At 39.8% G+C, this 20,226-nt stretch overlaps 1 protein-coding gene across 3 annotated transcripts in view; it reads right to left on the bottom strand.

The window, feature by feature from the left end:
• ESR1 (estrogen receptor 1) overlaps positions 1-20,226 on the bottom strand; it is a 191,183-nt gene that overhangs the window by 21,673 nt on the left and 149,284 nt on the right. For all 3 annotated transcript variants that reach the window (XM_087817203.1, XM_087817204.1, XM_087817205.1), the window contains exon 6: positions 1,795-1,928. In XM_087817203.1, coding sequence (XP_087673329.1) covers positions 1,795-1,928 — 134 coding nt within the window. The remainder of the gene's footprint in view (positions 1-1,794; positions 1,929-20,226) is intronic.

Genomic DNA, 20,226 nt, shown 5'->3' with positions numbered 1-20,226 from the left:
CACATTCTGTAGGGGGGAACCCCGTTTTGAGATTCTGGTGCCAATCTTTAATAACAGCCCTCACTTTCTTGTGAGGGCTGAATGTTCCTTTCCTTTGGGGGTTAAAAGACACGGGTCTACAAATCCAAAATTTTGATGGCAAAAGTCTTCCCCTTTTTACATAATATTTAAAAAACACCCAATCATAGGGAGAGAACAACAATGTAGGAAAAAGCTATATGGATCCGAAGGAAATATTTTTGGTTACTAAGATCGCAGCATCTCCTTGTGTTGATTATACACCTCTGGCTAATTTCACTTCCTGCCTGGGGTATTATTTCCTGGAAACAGCGGGGAAACTGTCCCAGCTCTTGAAGGGCCAGCTTTCCCTGGAGTTAACAGACTGCCCACATGAAAGCCATCTGCATGTGCCAGCCTCCCCCCGCCCGCAGGGAGGAGCAGGTTCAGGACCTGGCACCAGGCAGCCGAGTGGCACTGCTCCCAGAATGCTCATCCAGTAAAGAGCCATTGAGGGGTCTGGACCTTTCAATGTACAGGACAAGTGACTAAAATGAAAAGCACAATGCGTGTGAGTGGAACCAGAAACTTGAATGGAGTCGCAATCACTTCCTTAGTGTAGCTCACACTATTTTTTTATGTAACTCCATTCCGTAATTCAGTCCTTGTCTAGTGTAATAGTACAGATTCCCATTTATCTGTTGGAAAGTGAGAATGGTTACTACGATGGCCACTGAGTGACACAGGTTACTAGCACTGGTGGGGGAGAGAAGTGGGAAATTGTTAGGGGAGGTGGGAAGGGACAGGCAATCGTCAGGAAGAGAGGAGGCATCTGAAAAGAGAAAGAAGTGCTGATTCTCTACACGAGATTAATACAAACTGTTGGTTCAGTTATTGGACACTTGAGATGGTACCTAATAGCATAGGAAAGGAAATCTAAATCAGGCCCTGGCTTTAGGCTTTAGAATAGCTATGACTTCCATGTAAGAATGAGGTCGGAGGCATGAAGTAGGGCCATGCATGGGGGTAAAGGCCCCGGTTAAGGGCATCTACAGTGCAGGTGACACCCAGTTGTTGAGTTTCCGGTCCCACAGACTGGAGATCTAGTGCTTAGGCCCCAATGCTGAGGGGACTGGGAGGACTCAGGGCCCTAGTTCAGGCTGAGTCATGGTTTCCCTCTGGGTGACCCGGAGTGACTCTTTATAAAACAGCCAACCTCATTACATAAAAATAAAATAAAAAGAGGCTACTCTCAGCTAAGCTCTCTCCAATGAATAAATAGGAGGGGACAGTTGAATTAGACACCAAAGACCAATGAAAATCTCCCTTTCAGCTGGACCAATTTCCTGCATTCCATCTTCCTAATTTTAGGACCAGGATTTGCTATCTCTGAGCCAATTATATTTTTCAGCTAATCAGTTTTGACCAAAAACATGGTCTGTCTCAAATAAACTTCTTTCCTTATGATCTTAACCTTGGAATTGGTCACAATTTCTCAACAGGGTCACTTGGTCTACTTGTTAATTATTAACAGACATATGCCTATATACATGAAACACTTTTAAAAAATCCTCAATATCTATGAAAAGATGCCATTTGATTCAATGCCCAGTTTTTGGTTTTCATTCATCCTATATGACCAGTGAGTAGTCTATAATGGCAATAGGTTATTTTAAATGTCTGTCAGTTGTTTCCTTCAATTTATGATTATGCCTTTATAGCAGGTAGTTTGTATCTGATTGAAAATACAAAGACATATTTATTTCAGTATTAAATTCTCCCATGTTATCAACTCACCGGAATTAAGCAAAATGATGGATTTGAGGCACACAAACTCCTCTCCCTGGAGATTCATCATGCGAAACCGAGACGATGTAGCCAGCAACATGTCAAAGATCTCCACCATGCCCTCTACACACTTTCCCTGGTTCCTATGAAAACACAGAAAAAAAGTATTAAAGGACAGAGAATCTTCCAGAAGGCATGATAAGATTCACATTCATAAAAATCTACTGGCTCTAAATATGTGTCAAAAAACCATAGCAATTCTGTTATGAAGCATGAACATTCATTTGAATTCTAGAAGGCAGGGAAAAAACATTCCCCATCAATAAATCATTTTCATTTCAAATTTTTAGAAAAGATGTACTGTTCAATGCTAATATGTTAATAGCATTCTTCAACCTATGGGTAATCAAAAATGATTAAGATTCAGGTAAATGATTTTGCTAATAAATATTTATTGATCTGCTACTATATTCTAGATATTGTGCTAGTTATGGGAATAAAAACAGGGCCTCTGCTTTCAGTATGTTCATGGCCTTGAAATAACACTTTATTGAGATATAACCACTTATTATATAATGCATTTAAGTGTACAATACATACAATTGATTTTAGTAAATTCCCAGAGTTGTGCAACTATCATTTGGTATTGACTTTGATGTAAGACGTGAGACAGGGATTCAGGTTACTATTCTTACCAGGCAGCTAGTTAGTTTTCTTAACACCTTTATGGGCTAAATCATCTTTTACACACCGACCTGAAATACGCTAGGTACTTCTGATAAGTGTATTTACTTCTTGCAACTGCCCTGTAAGGTTGATATTATTATTCCCATTTTCCAAATGAGGGATTAGGTCTCAAAACTATTACGTCAAACCACATCGCCTACAGCAGAAGAAAGAATCCCAGTGCTAAGATTTTCTTTGTCTTCTTTCCTCACTTCACTTTAATTCACCCAAAAAGACTTACTGAGGGCCCGTTATATACCAGGCTTTGTGCTAGGCGTTAGGCACAGAGAAGAAAGCCACGGCCTTGTTAATAAGGAGATCCAGGGCAGAGACAAGGCAGACAAAGAGAAAGACACGTGCAACACAGCGGGCTACATTCCCAGAAGGGGCCTAGAGAGTCTCCTCCAAGTAATGTCACTCTCTCTGGATTTAACCCACATCAATACTGAAGCAACTCTCATCACATTCTTAGATAAAGGTAAATGAGGTTTTATGTAAAGTGCTTAGAACAGTATGTGGCACACAGCAAGGTCTATATTTTACTATTAGTTACAGACACTGATAAATAGATCGATCCACAGATGCCGAGGGAGAGGTTGGCCTTTTTACCTGATGTATCCAGAAAGCAACTGCCATGGTATATTTTGCTTTGACTGTGGACATTCGGGTGCATGGAAGCTCTACATAAGCAGAGGGACATATTCAACGCCGTGTCACTCAAAAAGAGGAGTGAGACAGTGGTCATACCAAGGGGTAAGTTGGCCTTAATCAGAAAGAGAATACTAGAAGTGAGTTTTTCTTGGCCTGTAATTGAGTTGTGTTTTTTGGTGTGTTTTTTTGCAGTGGCGCATTTTCTTTCTAGTGAAAAAATAAACAAGGATAGGGGAAAATGTTTGGAGTATAAAGCTTTAAAAATAACAACTCACAGCCAAAATAGAGAAATGTTCCTTTCTCAGTGTAAAGTCGCTACTCACCCAACAGGCTGCACATCGGCAGGGGAGCAACTCTCAGTGTGGGAGGGAGCCTGCGCTCACCCGCTGGGAGCGAAAGGGCAGTTCGGAAACAGAGTGGAGTCTTCCCAGCTCCCCGCTCTTCTGGTCCCTTTTCAACAGCCCCTCACATTTTCTCACGAGAAGCTTGTTCTTAACCCTTCCTGCAAGAGCGTATTCTTCTCAGCCTCTCCTGCCTGGACTATTTCTCGCCAGCAGTCGTTACCTGCCCACAACACAATGCTTGCTCTTCAGCACAACCCGGGAGCCACAGACCGAGCCCGCAGGCATGGCGCATGCCCACAGCACTCGATTCGGTTCGCGGGGTGTGTGTGGACATGTGCGTGGGGGGGGCTCCTGTAGAGGATGCTGAGGGAGCGGACGTTAGGTATAGGTCACTGAGACATGGGGATAGGACGCTGGGGCTTGCTTCCAGGCAGAGAAGTGCTTCATGTTCGCTGCTGGGACTCAACTTCGAGGGCTCCTGGGGAATATGTATTCCCCTGAAGTGCTCTAAAAGTCCAGACGAACTTTATGCTGAGTCCATAAGAATGAACTCACTGCCCTGTCCATGGGAAAAATTCAAGTGGTCTAAACACTTCAGGCCATCCAATTCTGTTATTATAAATAAAAACTATGTTCTTGGTTTAACCTGATGATATTTTCGGTAAATCGCAGGCATGTTGCCTGCATGGAAATGACTGGCTGATTACCTGGTATCAGTAGGTCTCTCAGTAGAATGGTCACAGGGGAAAGCGCTTGCCATGTGAGCCAGTGAACAGATGGCTGGCACCGTAAGATTAGGGACAAATCTACATAGACCTTGCGGGTTGGACAAACACTTGATACCTGCCCAACACAATGAAACCCTTTACTGTCCACTGAGGTCATCACATATTAGGGTCAGGGATTCCTTTGCAAAGTGCTGCCAAAATAGTCTATTCTAACCTCAGGGAGCCAATCAGACTAGAGCATTAACTCAATTTCAGATGGAACGGACGAATCAACAGCATCAGAAATGGGTTGACTACTAAGAATCTGGCAGTAACATTACTAAGTAATGTTAAGATTTGTCCAAATCCGTGAGGTGCTCCTGGGGCTGAGAAACACATGGGGTGTGGAAGAGCAAGATTTATTTTTGAAGGAAACACAGCTTTAGTCATAGATCGGATTCGTTTAGCAAGCAGCCCAGCCCTGGACTCCCACTGTGAGACGTGACAGCCTGCAGACATGGACTCCTCCACCAATTACATCTGGTGTTCAGAGCACCTCAGAATCCCCTTGTGGGGAAACCTTGTTCTGCTCCTGGCCCTCTTCAAATGCAGTCCATTTGCACTTAAGCGATGGGGGGCAAGCAGGGTTTGCAAGAGCATTTGTTCATGCAATATCCAGGAAGTTTCTCCTCCACAGAAATGAAAGTGTGTTTTTCAATAAAGCGCTCTAATGAAAGTGTGCAGATAAAACCTGCCCTTGTATATCTTCAAAAATAATCTTACAAAATGTAAAGTTACCCCTTGGCCTCTCCTTATGGAAACAGGCAAACAAACAAAAAGCCCAGGAGATCAATATAATACATTTAATTTAGCTATCCTGAGAAAAGTACAGCATGGTTAGAAAAAAGGTTACAAATTAAGATGCTGTTTAAAATCAACAGTGGCAGGTTGAGTTGTATGTAAAGAGCTTCTGTATCTTTGCTACAGAATCTCTCAGCAAACACTCTGCAATGCTGTGAGTCCATAAATATCTGTATGATCAAGAGGTTTACATATATAACTCTTTGACATGTGGAACAAAATAACCGACTTTTGTTCCATAGATCGTCACCCTTGACAATGGAAAATTGTAAGCAGTATATCTTGAAAGATGCAAAATTTCCATGGCTGTGTCTCAAAGCTGTTTACTTGAGATAAAAGTGGTTGGTTGAGACTCTGGCACCCAACTGCCTGGGTTCAAATCCTAATGCATCTATTTAGCAATTATGTGACCTTAAGCCAATTCCTTAACTCTGTGCCTGAATGACCATGTAGACAGAACAACTGACATTGATTTGTAAGCTGAATAAGAAATAATTAAGCCATTAGAATATGGTGGTTGGTTGATTCAGCCGTTAACTTATTTGGATCAATAAAGAAGTGGTGCTGGAAGAAGGGGATTTCCATAAAAAACATTTACTCCCTTTATGTCAAATAGCAAGAAAGAGATATATATGGCAAGCTAGAGAGCTCTGTTACAACAATGCAAAATATCTGGTAAAACTGTGGTCTGAGTTAACTTGGACAGCTGACCATGGACCTGGAGAAGTGAATGGGAAGAGCGATAGTGGGCAGTGGACACTATGGCTGCCTTTAGTGAGGATTACAAGAAAGGGGTGAGCTCAAGCAAGAACTGAATGGTTCCCAAGCAGAAACTGAAGGGAATGGAAACATCCCAAAGATAAACAGTCTTCCACATTTGGAAAGCCAACTGCTTCTGGCCATGAACTATTAAGAGATGAAACAGAAAAGGGTACTCAGTATGAAAGGTTAGTAAGACTTCTCAGTTTACAAATTCCCTGTGTCCGGAGCCTCAGGTGCTAAAGGGTGACACCAACAGTGGGTAACATTCCCAGCTGAGCCTATTGTTTCAAATAGTCTCAAGATAGTCACCAATAAATCATGAGGGAGCGCCCACATGACAAAGAAGCAAACAAGAACGTCAGACTTGAGAACTGTGTCTAGGAAATGACTTTATTGTGTTTGTTTTGTTTTTTTAGAGAGAGAGAGGCAGAGAGAGAGAGAGAGAGAGAGAGAGAAACATCAATGTGAGAGAGAAACATCGATCAGCTGCCTCCTGGATGCACCCAACCAGGGATCAAATCAGCAACCTAGGTATGTTCCCTGACCCAGAATCAAACCTGAAAGCTTTTGGTGTACGAGATGACCCTCCAACCAACTGAGCCACCAGGCTAGGGCAAAGCTTACTATTTTTTTGAGACAATTATACTTCCAAAGAAATTATAAGGCTGAACTAAAAAACAAAACCTATGATTGTTCAAGCATCAAACTCTAAAATTTCAGCTGCTCAACACAACAAAAGTTTGTTCCTTACTCAGGTCAATGTCCAATGTAGGCACCTTCCTATTTAGGGACCCAAGGTCCTTCTGGCCTCTAGCTCTGCTCCATGTAGGTCCCTGAAGTGCTCTTCATTCAGACAGCAGGCTGGTAAAGGACTGAGCAGGCTCAGAATGTGACCAGCAGGAAGGGCTATGGACACTGGAGAGCTCACCAAAAGGACAGGCTTCCCACCACTCATTTCAGATGCAGCCAACGAGAATGGAAAGGAAGAGTGTCCCAGAGGTGAGTCCAAGGTTCATGGAGGAAAACAGAAAGTCCTTTCCCCGCAGACAGCTGATGTATGGACTAATGGGAGAAGCTTCAGGCCCCCCAGAGTGGACGCCTCTTCCCTCCGCCCAGCTGCAGTTCATAACAGCTATGAAAAGCGATGCAGCTCTTCCATGTTCCTTTTTATTGCAGCTATTCTACCCTAACTCCAACACTGGATATTAATTATACTTGTGAGTGGAGGCTGCCAGGCCAGGAAAGCCACATCCATGCCGGATGGAGTGCACCACACATCCCTGAGAAATCTGTGAGCCGATGGACTTGGAGCTGGGCGCAGTGACTGGATGCAACTTTGGACTCGTTCCCTTGGGGAAGAAATTGTGTGTGTTCTGTGTGAGGGAAATCGATATTTGCCCACCAGAAGTGAAGACTGTGGCAAAGACTGTTGTAAAACACATTTCCTTTACCTCCCAGGTGTCCTCTAGACATTTCCCAGCTTTCCCGCCGTGAAGGGTGGATATGTGATTGGATTCTGCCTAACACACAGTAAGTGCATATCTCTCATGCCCACCCTTTCCTCTGTGCACCTCATCAGCATGTAAACTTCGTGACATTGGACTAAGTTATTTGCTTTACATGCTAGTGTTCTTTAAAAATCATGAGCTATATGTCAAGGAGAATGAGCTAAAAGTATAAAAATAACAATAATAATAATAATTCACTCCTCTTTGAAAAGGTAGTGTTTAGATAAAGAATTATATGGAATATGGAATGAAATAAAAACCAATAGGAGAAATTTTAAGAATATTATCAGAAGATCTTCTTAGAGTTATTCTGACAAAAGGGAGATAAAAACCATGTTGTATGATTCATTTAGAAGGACTGGACTTCAAGTGGAAATGGCTTTTGGTCCATTACCTTGAGAAGAATTGCTATGAGGCTGAAAGCCGATGCTATCTTCGCTGAGAGTTTGAGGAATAAATGCATGGAGCAATTTAGAAGCATTTTAGAAATGTAAAATTCTCAGAAGGCACATCCCAAGTCAAGCAGACCTTGCTGAAGAAGTTGGGAAGCGTGACTGTGGGAAAAAAGTTTTCAGCTCTCTGCTTTTCTTAGCTTAAACCATGTTTGGCTTTGTTGTTGTTGTTGTTGTTGTCACTTGACACATAGAGGACTCAACCAAGAAAAGCCAATCAATATCAGTGGCCAGTAAATGGACTTCCAATAAAAGGAAGGAAAAGCTAAAAAGATTTTTTTCATATAAGAAGTTCATGCTCATTGAAATCAAAGAAAGGAGTGAACATTTCTCTCAGGCAGTGTCCTCAGGATACTTTCAGCTCAAGGAAAATGACTCTCCTTCAGAGACTTACCTTACTAACACACTAACTCACTGACTACTAAAGTGTGGGAGTGGCTGCCATAGGTTACCAGGCCATCACACATAGCAAAGTCCATACCCAACCCCTTTCCGAATGAAGGCCCTACCCATGCCCCTTCCCCGCAATCATGTCCAAATACAAGGCCAGAGGACTCTCATTTCCTCTTTCCCTCTCTCTACTGCAATCTCCAAGGGTGGACTTCAGCTTTGCAAAAATCATTGTAAGCCTACTTTCAATCCCAGCAACAGAATATAGATAATTGATACACCTTTTACTCACCCAGAAGGATTCAGACCCTCTTTGTTCACGCTGGTGCAAATAAAAATCACACAGGAAATGCTAGATTGGCCCATCAATGATTTGTCTGGATATTAGTGTCAAACATTTAGTCATCTGCTGGTCAATTACCTTTATTAAGCTACCTGTCGTACAGGAGTAAGACTCTAGGGAGCTCTTTGCTATTTACTTTTCTCACATCAGATGGTTAAGAGTCAAAACAGTTTTAAGCCAAGAGATATTTTATAATAAGTAGAAACAAGCCTTAATGTGCACTCCTTTCATATACTTTTGGGTGCTAAAGTGGTGAAAAAAGGAGGTTAGAGTTAGTTATTACAGACACTTCTGTCAGAATGCGTAAAACACACTTCTAGGTTTGAATGGTTTTGCCAAAGGGAGATGGAATTCTGCACTTCTATAGATAACAATGCACTTGAGGTTGCTTGTACAGTGTATATAGTTTAAGAGCTAAAGTCCCTAGAGGAAAATTGTCTAACGGTTGTGTTTACTCAAATATCCAACTGAAAAGAGATTTGATTGATCTTTTAAGATACATCAGATAGGTAAGACACAAGGAAGAGTGTCTCAGTTATTTGTTTTTCACTTGAAGGTTCTAGAATTATACACACAACGCAATTAAGTAGGTTTTCTTTACTACTTAGATAAGCAGATTCTGTTAACTGGAATGAAGACGAATGCACGAAGAGAGTGTTATGTTTATATATGAGAGCTGGGTTCTCACTTTTAATGATCAACCAGTGTTTCCCTGTAACAGACATGATTAATGCTTTCTCTATTCATTAACTCAATTTTAGTTATACACTATTTTTGAGTCAATTATATATGCCAGCCTCTGTGCTAGACACTAGGAACTCAAAGACCAGTTTTATTTGTTCATTCTGATATTCATTCAGTATCTATTTAGTGAGTGAGAATATACTATACTCCAGGCACTGAGTTAAGTCTTGGAAGTACAATGACCAAAGCATTTACTCCTGCTGTGTCCAGTTTAGTAGACAAACATTAACTATACTCACACGCACAAATGCACACACCCCAGTAAAATAAACTAAAACTATTAATTACGACAAATATCAAGAAGGAAGAGTACAGGTCTTACAAGACAGTTTAGTATATCGGGGGGACTATCTTAGAAATGGGGGAAGATGGTTTTCAGAGAAGGCCAAATTGAAGAGGTGCCATTTAATCAGAAACCGAAAGAACTAGGAATTAGCCAGGAAAATAACTAGAAAGAGTTTACCAAGGAGAGAAACAAATGTAGGTTTTGGAAGCAAGAAACTACTAGATAAGTTTGAAAAAGTAAAAGGTCAACATCCCAGAACTCCGGACCTTGCTGACCCAGGCACAAGTGGTCCTGGACGAGACTGAAGGCAGCAGCAGAAACAGGGCGGCCAAGCTTTGCTCAGGAAGGTGGACTTCATCCCCAATCCAGCAGAAGCCATTGCACTTTTCAGAGAATTCCTAGGAAAATTTAAGGGCAGAGTGACCAAGATTTGTGTTTTTCAAAGATCAGACTCAAGTCTCTATAGCAGGAAGAAAATAAAATTCACATTTCTTAACCTGGCCATTCCAATTGCAAAAATTTTTATGCACACAAAATCCAGAACAAAATGCACCATAAAAGTTGGTTTTATGGTACGGGAACAAAATGCACCATAATTAATGATGGCCATTGAAATGCCTAAAACAAACAAACCAAAAACACCACCACCACCTTCATTTCCCTCTCCTTTTACATAAAACCTTAATTCATTCCCTCTCCTCTGAGAGGATTGACACACATCCCACAGAGAGTATTAGAAGTCTAATCACCAAGCTAATGACCTAGGAATTCTTACAGGGATTTGAGAGCTACTCATTCAAGTAGGGTTTATCCAGCTCTGATTAGATCCCAAGCACTTTGCAGGTTAGTCAAGGTCCTTACTTTTCCTGGTACTTCCATTCAAGTGACTGTGACAGATAACAGACAAGTAATACATGAGCAAGATCGTCTCCGATTGGGATAGTGCCTTTGGGAAATAAAACAGAGCAGCAGGCAAGCTGGTAGAAGGGAAATTTCAGCTAACTTGTCCTTGAGGGAGGTGACACTCGAACTGAGGCCTGAGTGACAAGATATTCTGAGGCCATTTGGACTCCATTTGTAGAAGAAACATTTTAAGTGTTTTGTTTGTTTTTTTAACTAGGATAAGAAATTGATTGAGGTAGTTACTTCAATGGGTGGTTTAAGGCTAGGAAAAAAGTATTCTGGCTTTGAAATCCACTAAGGAAAACCAAGAAACGCATAGCCTCGAGCCAAACAGCCCAAGGAACTGGACTTGAAAACTGGAAGTCACCTGAACACTGCCTGCCTCTTAGAATCCCCAGGCTTTCCATGCTGAAGTTGGAACTACAGCCATTATGAGAATGACAGCTTTCCCTGGAAGAGATGCTTGAGAGTAGAGTCAGCAGAAGATGGCAGGATTTCTTGGGTTGCCCGGGAAACAATGCTACTTTATTGAATGCATCTTTCTGTACTGGGCACGACTCTTCTAGGGCTCTTTTGTTCCTCACTCTTTTTGTCTTTTCTTTGATTATGGGCAATCTTTGCCTTGAGCTAGCCATATAATTTTTGCTTTCTAACTTCATTTCATGCTTCTCAATCTAAGTTTTAATCAAATGAAACTGTGGATATAAAACATATTTATCTGAAGAGGAACAAACAATACTGAAAGCTGTTTCCAAGTGGATATGTATCTATTGAGTTATTGGCAGTTGCTTTTTGTAGTTCTTATATTTAGGTGCTGATATAAAAGTCTATTTTGAAATGTTTCTTTTGATTACGCTGACATCTGAATAGTGCAGTAATCTCGCACTTTGTAGCAACTGGTAGAATTATGTAATTTAAAGGACACTGTACCAGGAGGGGACTTGTCTTCCTGGCCCCGCTCTGTCAGGAGACAGCTGTGCAACCTTGGGCAAATCACTTAACCTTTCTGGAATTCCATTTTCTCATCTATAAACAAGGAGGCTTGGTCAAATCAATGGTATTTTTGGAAGTGGTATTCTTATGAAATGACATATGAACCAAGTGCACCCATGAGGGTGAGCAAAGGACTCTGAGGGTGTTCCAAAGACCCACACACCATCTTTTTTCCTTCAAGGCCACCCCTTAGTCACCTACCTGGAAGGACCCATAGAAGACAATGTGAAAATCACTGCCCTAAGTCTTAAATGCTATTTCAGCTCTAAAATAATGACTCAGTGACTTTATAAGTGCAAAAAGGCTAAGTCTCCAAAATAATACTTCACACGATCAACATTTTGTAGACTTACTAACATCTACAAGAAGGTAAAAGTATTCACTCATTACATTGAATTACTAAGCTCCGCTTTGGTGAACAAACTTCTTAAAATAATGTTACTCTTTTCTTAGCTCCAACAAAATCTCATAGGCTACGCTATGATACAGCTTAGCTCCACTACCAACCCTAACAATAACAGTGCTATGATCACAATGAAAGCTTATCCTTATTCAGTTCTCACTGTGTGCTTATAAATATGGTCTCAGCACTTGACACCTACTCGTTGAATCCTTACAAAACTCCATGAGAAGGAGGCTATTATGCTAGAGAAAGAAATCAAGGCAAAGAGAAGTTAAGTGCTGTGTGCTCCCACCCTCAGCCTGCCTAAAGGCCTCTCTGGGCCTCCCCTTGCACCCATGTATCAAACATGAGTGTAGAGATCTACGCCCTGGCTCATTTCCAAGCTGCTACTGCACTGGCTCTTTTAAAAGTCCTACAACTCTCTTTTCAATAAGTTCCAAAGTTTGTTCAATGGTCAAGTGCATGATGCCAGTCCTGGTACAAGATTCATGGACTGAAATTTCCACTGCATTTCCTTCCGTCTTCTTCCTATGCTCTGGGAGTAAACCATTCATCTGTGACAGTAATTATCCCTCCTGCTTCTCCACCCCCCCCACTGCCACTTCTAAGATGAGGCCTGAACTAAGTATGCCCCCATAGACAGCAGTTACCACCCCTACCCCCCACTTGTCACTTACCTATTTTTATTGACATAGTGAGCCATTACATTCATACAACTGTCTTCCCCACACCCCTCCAATACGCTCTCAGAGGACAGAACTGTATCTGATTTTTCCCTATATTCCTAATGCCTAGGAAAATGTTGATAATAATCACTTATTAATGGTGGAATGATTAAGCATTGAAATTGGAGCGCGGAGTCTCGATCCTGCCACTAACCAGCTTCATGATTGTAAGCAAACCCTTTTAAGGTTTAACAGCAATACACCTCACTTTCTCAGAGGAAATATGAACCTTACAATATCCATCTTAATATCCTCAAAAAGCTGTTCCGGGGATAAATGTGAGGAAGTGTAGGGTAGCACCTATAAACCACAGCATGACCATATTGTGGAATTATCTCGTCACTTAAAACTCGCCCTTCTCTACAAGTGCAGACTCTAAGGCTTTTTAAAAGAAATTCAGTATGAGAGGGGAAAGTAATAATAGCTCATACATGCTTATTAGAAACTGAAATAAAAATGGAGAAATAGTCACTGAGTTTCATTAACCTCAAAGGCCACGTGAATGTGCTCTACTCCACCCAGAGTCACGTGTCCCAGCATTTTCAGGAGAGAAAGAAGAGAGCATCTATGTGTTCTCTGTGGATAAATGTGTGTTTCTCATCACTCTTACCATGAAGGGCAATGTTTTGATTTTGGTTTTGCTGTTCATTTGATTTTATGCTCTCTCTCTTTCCAAGGCTTCAGGTCACAATAAGTACATATAGAAATTATAAATTTAGTCTAACAGAATAACACTATACTGGGCAAATGCCATTGCTCTAATTTACCAGAAACTTCTTTAAGAAATTAAAGTAGGGATCAAAGTATAATCCTACCATTTCATCAGGGATTGGCACTAGGACATATTATTCTGGAAACAACTGATGAACAAAACTTGAACCCATTTCTGGGCTTTAAGAAAAATATGTTTATCCTTTCTTACCCAACCCAGTGTTATTCCCAAGGACTTCATGCTGCACTCTGACCCCAGGCCTCAAGGATAGTTCAAGTTGATTCTGAACCAAGGTAAACAGGGTTCCTCCCCACGACCTGGAGAGCTCCAGTCTGCAGAAAGCTAATGAAGCTCTTGAAGCAGCCTGCGCCTCTTCCACCCACAGCTTATTGAAATGCTTTTGAGTCTTTTTGCGTTGCAATTACGTACTACAGAAAACTCAACCAACATCTATGTCAAGGATTGGGTCCATGACTCTTACTAAAACATTTCAATTCCATTTTCCTGAACATACAAACTCTAAATGCATCTGTGAGGGCCCTCCACAGTATTTCCATTTCACATTTCAGAAAACTTAAAGTGATGCAGGTTCCTGACTTGGCTGATGATGGATGTGAAGGGAAGGCCATTGTGAGATGAGTTGTTCTCTTTCATGACTGTATTTTCAGTGTAATATTTGGTTCATATAAAATAATTTTTTTCTCAAATAGAAATTTATTTCTGTTCATCTCTACTTAGAGAATTAATATTAAAACATTCAAAATTTTGAAACAAGGGACTTTTCCAGTCAATCCTGATAAAACAGGAATTTCTATTTATTAGAAGCAATATTTTTTGAATATTTCATCTAAATGGGAGCTCCAAAGTCCCCAAGCCAATTATGTTATATGAAAGCAGAGACATCTCCTCCCCGGGACATGCTCTGCTTTTCAGTGTTATTAGCATACTTTGAGGGATCAAGTTTCAAGTTTTTTTGATAATAAATATGTACTTTATAAAGCATAATAAAAATATCCACTTCTCCATCAACCTGCCTTTGTTTTACTTTCTTTATAAACATTTTTAATTTGAGAGAGATCAACTTTAAGTTTTTTTATACCTGTTTAAGACATAATTCCCAACCCTGAAATATACTTTCTTATCAAAGTTTTAGCTTTGCCTCTCAAGTGAGTCCGTAATTCACCTGGAATTAATTTTTTTACGTGCTATGAAGTAGGATCAGGTGGGGTTGTTTTCCTATGTAGATAACCAGTTGTCTCAGGACCAGTAATGTAATGGCTCTTCCTTTCCCTTGAAATCTCAGCACTCTCTACCATAGGTTAGATGCTACTAAATGTCAGTTTCTGAACTCTCTTTTCTATTTCATTAGTCAATATGCTTATTTCTATGCCAATACCACACTGTCTTACTTACAATAGCCTTATGACCACATAACTTAATTATTATTTTTTTACCCAATCTCTCTATTTTAATTTCAGTCTTCAGAAGCATTTGGCTATATATTTGGTTTTTTACCTCTACCATATAAATTTTAGAACAAACTCAGGATTTTGATTGGAAATGCACTGAATTCATAGATAAATTTGTGGAGAAAAAATTGATGTATTTTGAATAATGAATCTTCCTAGCCATAAACATGGCATAGCTTTCTTTTTAATGTTTTATGTTCTTAATGTCTTTCAATAAGGTTTCTAATTGTTTCTATAGAGCTCCTGCAATTTCTTTATTACATTTATTCCAAAATACATTATAGTTTTTGTTACCACTGTAAAAATATACATAATTATAAAAGTATACATACTTATATATATGTTCATTTATGTTCAGCATTTGTTGCTAACATAAAGACAGATTTGGTTTTTATATATTGATTAACTAGAACTTGTAAACATTCTAATGGGATTGAATATCAGAAAGATAATAAGGGAAGTTCTTACCTAAGAATGTTTTTTAATATTTTTTTATCTTTCAAGTACAGTTGACATACAATATTGCATGTTTCAGGTAAACAACACAGCAATAAGACATCTATACAACTCACAAAGTGACCACCTATAAGTCTAGTACCACCTGACACCACACATCATTACAATAGTGCGGACTCTATTCCCTAGGCTGTACATTATATCCCCATGACTATTTTTATAACTGGCGACTTGCACCTCTTAATCCCTTCCCCTTTTTCACCCATCCCCCCAACTCCCCTCCCATCTGGCAACCATCCAAAACGTTCTCTGTAGCTATGAGTTTGTTTCTGTTCTGTTTGTCCATTTCTTTTGTTTTTTAGATTTCACATGTTAAGTAAAATCATATATTTGTCTTGCTCTGTCTGAGCCACTTCACTCAACCAAAATACTCTCTAGGTCCATCCACGCTGCCACAGATGGCAAGATTTCCTTCCTTTTCATGGCTGAGTAATATTCCACTGTGTATATCTACCACTTCTTCTCTATCCATTTGTCTATCGATGGACACGTAGGTTGCTTTCATATCTTGGCTACTGCAAATAATGCTGCAATAAACACAGGGATGCATATGTTCTTTCCAATTAGTGTTTTGGGTTGCTTTGTATAACTACCCAGAAGTGGAATTGCTGGGTACTTCTTTGTCTCTTGTTATATACTATATAGTCTTTGTTTTAAGATCTATTTTGTCTAATACAAGTATTGCTACCTCAGCTCTTTTTCCACTTCCATGTGCATGAAATATCTGTTTCTATCCCTTTCAGTCTGTGTTTGTCTTTTGATCTGAAGTGAGTCTCCTATAGGCAGCATATGTAAGCGTCTTGCTTTCTTATCCATTCAGCCATCCTGTCTTTTGATTAGAGCATTTAATCTATTTACATTTAAAATAATTATTGATACGTATGTAGTTATTGCGACTTTATTTTTCATATTTTTTATCTTTTTTCTTCTTCTTAAAGAAGTCCCTTTAACATTTCTTATAATACTGGTTTGGTGGTGATGAACTTCTTTAGCTTTTACTTGTCTGGGATCTAAAAATGTTTTTAAATGGCAATATCAAGTCTGCCTAAATTGCTCATGGTAAAAAGAAAAGAAAACAAAACAAACAATAAAAACCCTTGAATTTTCTTATTTCATGGGACACAGCTGCTAAAGAATGAAAGTTAATCTCATGGGCTTTCTATGTGCATGACTAACAAAATGTAAAAACTGAGTAGATGATACCTAAATGGCTTCTTCTGAGTGAACTTTTACCACATACATAGCAATTGTCTATCGCTCCAAGAATCAAAATGCGTTTCAGTGAAAGAAAAGGGTCTTTTAGGGGAGATTAAAGATGACAATGGATTGAGTAGAAGCTACACTGACACTCTCCCAGGACCAAACTGGAATTACAACTAAAATATAGAAAAACCATCCTGAATATCAACTGCAACTGAAGACTAGCTGGAGAGCACCCTCATAACCAAGGAGGAAAAGTGGAGACCCCATAGAGACCGGTAGGAAGCCGGAGGCGAGAGGGCTGGCTGGGCTCCCACAGGCAGCAGCTGAAGGTCCGGAGGGATATCTCAGCTGTGGGGGTTCCAACTGAGGACCCTGGGGCCTAAACCCCAGGCTGGGTTTCCCAGCCCAGAGCACCAGAACTGAGAAAGGTGCCCACATAACATCTGGCTGTGAAAAGCAGCCAGGTTTCTGTCTGCCAGGGAGAGACGGGTGGAAATACAAACACCCTCTTAAAGAGTCAACGCACAATGTTTTTGTGTGCAGCTACTCACCTTGGGCTCCAGCAGAGGGAGGGCAGACTGGCCTGGAGCTGTGTGAGAAGAACCTAGGTTAGGGCTCTGGAGATAGAGCTCAGAGGGCACCCTTCTGGATTCCTGTGCCGAGTCACTCCCCCATACTGCAGAGGACATCTTTCTTAGGCAGACAATTTGCTGCTTTTGCCTGGTGGGGGAAGTAATTGCCCCACCCTGCTGGAAAACCTCTTGCCCTACGCAGTGGAGTTTCTAAAGCCTGAGGCTCATTAAGAGACTAATAACAACCACCCGCCCCACCCTGTGGAGTTTCTACAGCCTGAGGCTCATTAAGAGAATCAGATTAATCAGCCTGCAGCCAGAGGCAGACCTCAGGGTGCTTTGAATCTTTGTCTGATCTGCTTCGGGACCTGGGCCTTGGAAAAGCAGACTTTGGTGTGCATCTTGGTCCTGTCCAACCACACCCAGTCCCAGCAGAAGAGACCTTAAGCTGAGGGTTGTTGATAGCTCCAAACAGGGTACTCAGGGCCAGTCACAAACTGCATCTGACATTGGCCTGCACCAGAGACCCTCCAAAAATACTGAGTGTCCTAGAAGATCTACCTAATATATAGAAACGAACCCAAATAGGCCACCAAAATGGGGAGACAAAAAAGCCCCAAATGAAAGAACAAGAGAAGTCTCCAGAAAAGGAGTTAATGAAATGGAAATAAGGAATCTATCAGATATAGAGTTCAGAATACTGATTGTAAGGATGTTCAACAGCATGAAAAATGATATGGAAACTATGAAGGAAATTAAAAATGACATAGCAGAAATAAAGAATACATTGGAAGGAATAAACAGCAGATTAGAGGAAGCTGAGGATCGCATCAGTGAATTAGAAGGCCGGGTTTAGAAAAAATCACTCAATCAGAGAACCAAAAAGAAAAAACAATTAAAAAACAAGAGGACAGTTTAAGGGAGCTGTGGGACAACATAAAACATGACAATATTCACGTTACAGGAGTGCCAGAAGAGGTCAAAAGTAAGCAAGGGTTAAAGAACCTGTTTGAATAAATAATGGCCGAAAACTTCCCTAACCTTGCAAAGGAAAAAGTCACACAAGCTCAGGAAGCAGAGTCCCAAGCAAGAAGAATCCAAAGAGGTCCACGCCCAGACATATCATAATTAAAATGCCAAGAATTCAAGACGAAGAGAGAATATTAAAGGCAGCTAGAGAAAAGCAATCTGTTACCTACAAAGGAGCTCCCATAAGGCTGTCAGCTGATTTCTCATCAGAAACTCTACAAGCCAGAAAGGAATGGCATGAAGTATTCAAGGTAATGCAAAACAAGGATCTGAAACCAAGACTACTCTATCGAGCATGATTATCATTCAAGAGATGGTGAAATAAAGAGCTTCCCAAACAAAAAGAGGCTAAAGGAATTTAACATTACAAAACCAGCATTACAGGAAATGTTAATTAGAAGTAGAAATAGAGAGAATGAGAAACATAGGCATAAAGAAAGAAAATGGCAGTAGATAAGTATCTTTCAATAATAACCTTAAATGTAAATGGATTAAATCCCCCAATAAAAAGATATAGGGTGGCTGAATGCATAAGAAAATATGACCCAAATATATGCTCAAATATATGCTGTCTACAAGAGACCCACCTCAGAACAAAAGACACACACAGGATGAGAGTGACAGGATGGAAAAAAAGTTTTCCATGCAAATGGAAATGAAAAAAAAGCTGGGTAAATTTCAAAAAGAAAAAGGAAAGGAAAGAAAAAAGGAAAAGAAAAGAAAAGAAAAGAAAAGAAAAGAAAAGAAAAGAAAAGAAAAGAAAAGAAAAGAAAAGAAAAGAAAAGAAAAGAAAAGAAAAGAAAAAAAGAGAAAAGAAGAGAAAAGAGAAAAGAAAAGAGAAAAGAAAAAAGAAAAGGAAAAAAGAAAAGGAAAAAAGAAAAGAAAAAAGGGTCTTTTAGAAGTTCCGTCTGATGGCTCAGTCTTTCCAGTGAGGGATGACGCTGTGTTTATTTATGCCCATTTTCAGTTTAATTCTTTGTTGGTTGTTAGTAAAAACTTGGTGTGGCTGAGATCTGTGGTTCACTTGCATCTGCTTTGACAACTCAGCCTTTGAGGTACTTCTATCTACAAACAGATGACAGCTGTAGACTAATATTTCGGAATGAATTACAGATACCAAAGAAAATCGTCAAAGCTTTGGAAGAGTTGCACATTTCAGATATGGAAAATTCAGAAATGATATGGTCAGGAGCAGAAAAAAACAAAACAGGAACTGAGGTTTTTAGAAATAAACTTGAAAATAAAGGAAAAAGGTTCAGAAACATGGACTAAAATAGACAGGATATAACATCAAATAGACTCAATGGACAGCATGGTGAGGAAATAAAGGATGGAAGGACAAAGAGTAAAGGAATAAAAGGATTTAAGAGAAAGTCATAAATACAGAGAACAATAAAGGGTATCCTTTGTGTATATAAGTGGACACCTAAAGACTCAAATCACAGCAGTATAGCAAAACAATTATTTAAAACTATAAATCAAGAGATTTCAATCTATGTATTCAAAAGACATACCATGTACCTAGGGAAATGGACATAAAATGGTCAACACAGAGACATAGCTTAATTAAATTATGGCAATTTAAGTCTATAAAAAAAATAGACCTGTAGGCATTCAGACAAAAAGTCTAAATCTCTAGTAAGAGAAAGAAAATCAGACTGCCAACCAACTTCTTGACAGCAACATTTCATACTAAAAAAAGTGGAGCAATCATTTAAAAATACTTGAGAAAAAATGTGAGCCAACAATTTTGTATATAGCCAAATTTTCACATAAGGATATGAAAACATTTAGACTAAAAAAAAAAGTGTCCTCATGAACCTCTCCTGATAAAAGAAGCTCCAGACACCAACCAAAAAAGAGAGGGGAGGGGGGAGATCATCAGCATATGGCTGAGCAGGTAAACATTAAACAAATTTAATGATAGAGTTAACTCTAAAAACTGCACTTAGGGGTGACAAACTTTCTTATGAATTTTGATGCAAAAAATGACAATAACCTTCATTCACAATAGAAACTCCTAATACTACAGAAATCCATAGAAATTCTTGTGACATGAATATATAGAAACAAAAAAATGGTGACCACCATTTGTGATTATTTTTATAAGGTACTTGAGGTATCTTTCAATGCAATTAGATT

Source organism: Miniopterus natalensis, chromosome 5 (assembly GCF_054644295.1).
Source record: "Miniopterus natalensis isolate mMinNat1 chromosome 5, mMinNat1.hap1, whole genome shotgun sequence".
In the NCBI taxonomy this organism is placed as follows: domain Eukaryota; kingdom Metazoa; phylum Chordata; class Mammalia; order Chiroptera; family Miniopteridae; genus Miniopterus; species Miniopterus natalensis.
Note: the sequence above shows the minus strand (reverse complement) of the source record. Positions and strands in the feature narration are given on the sequence as shown.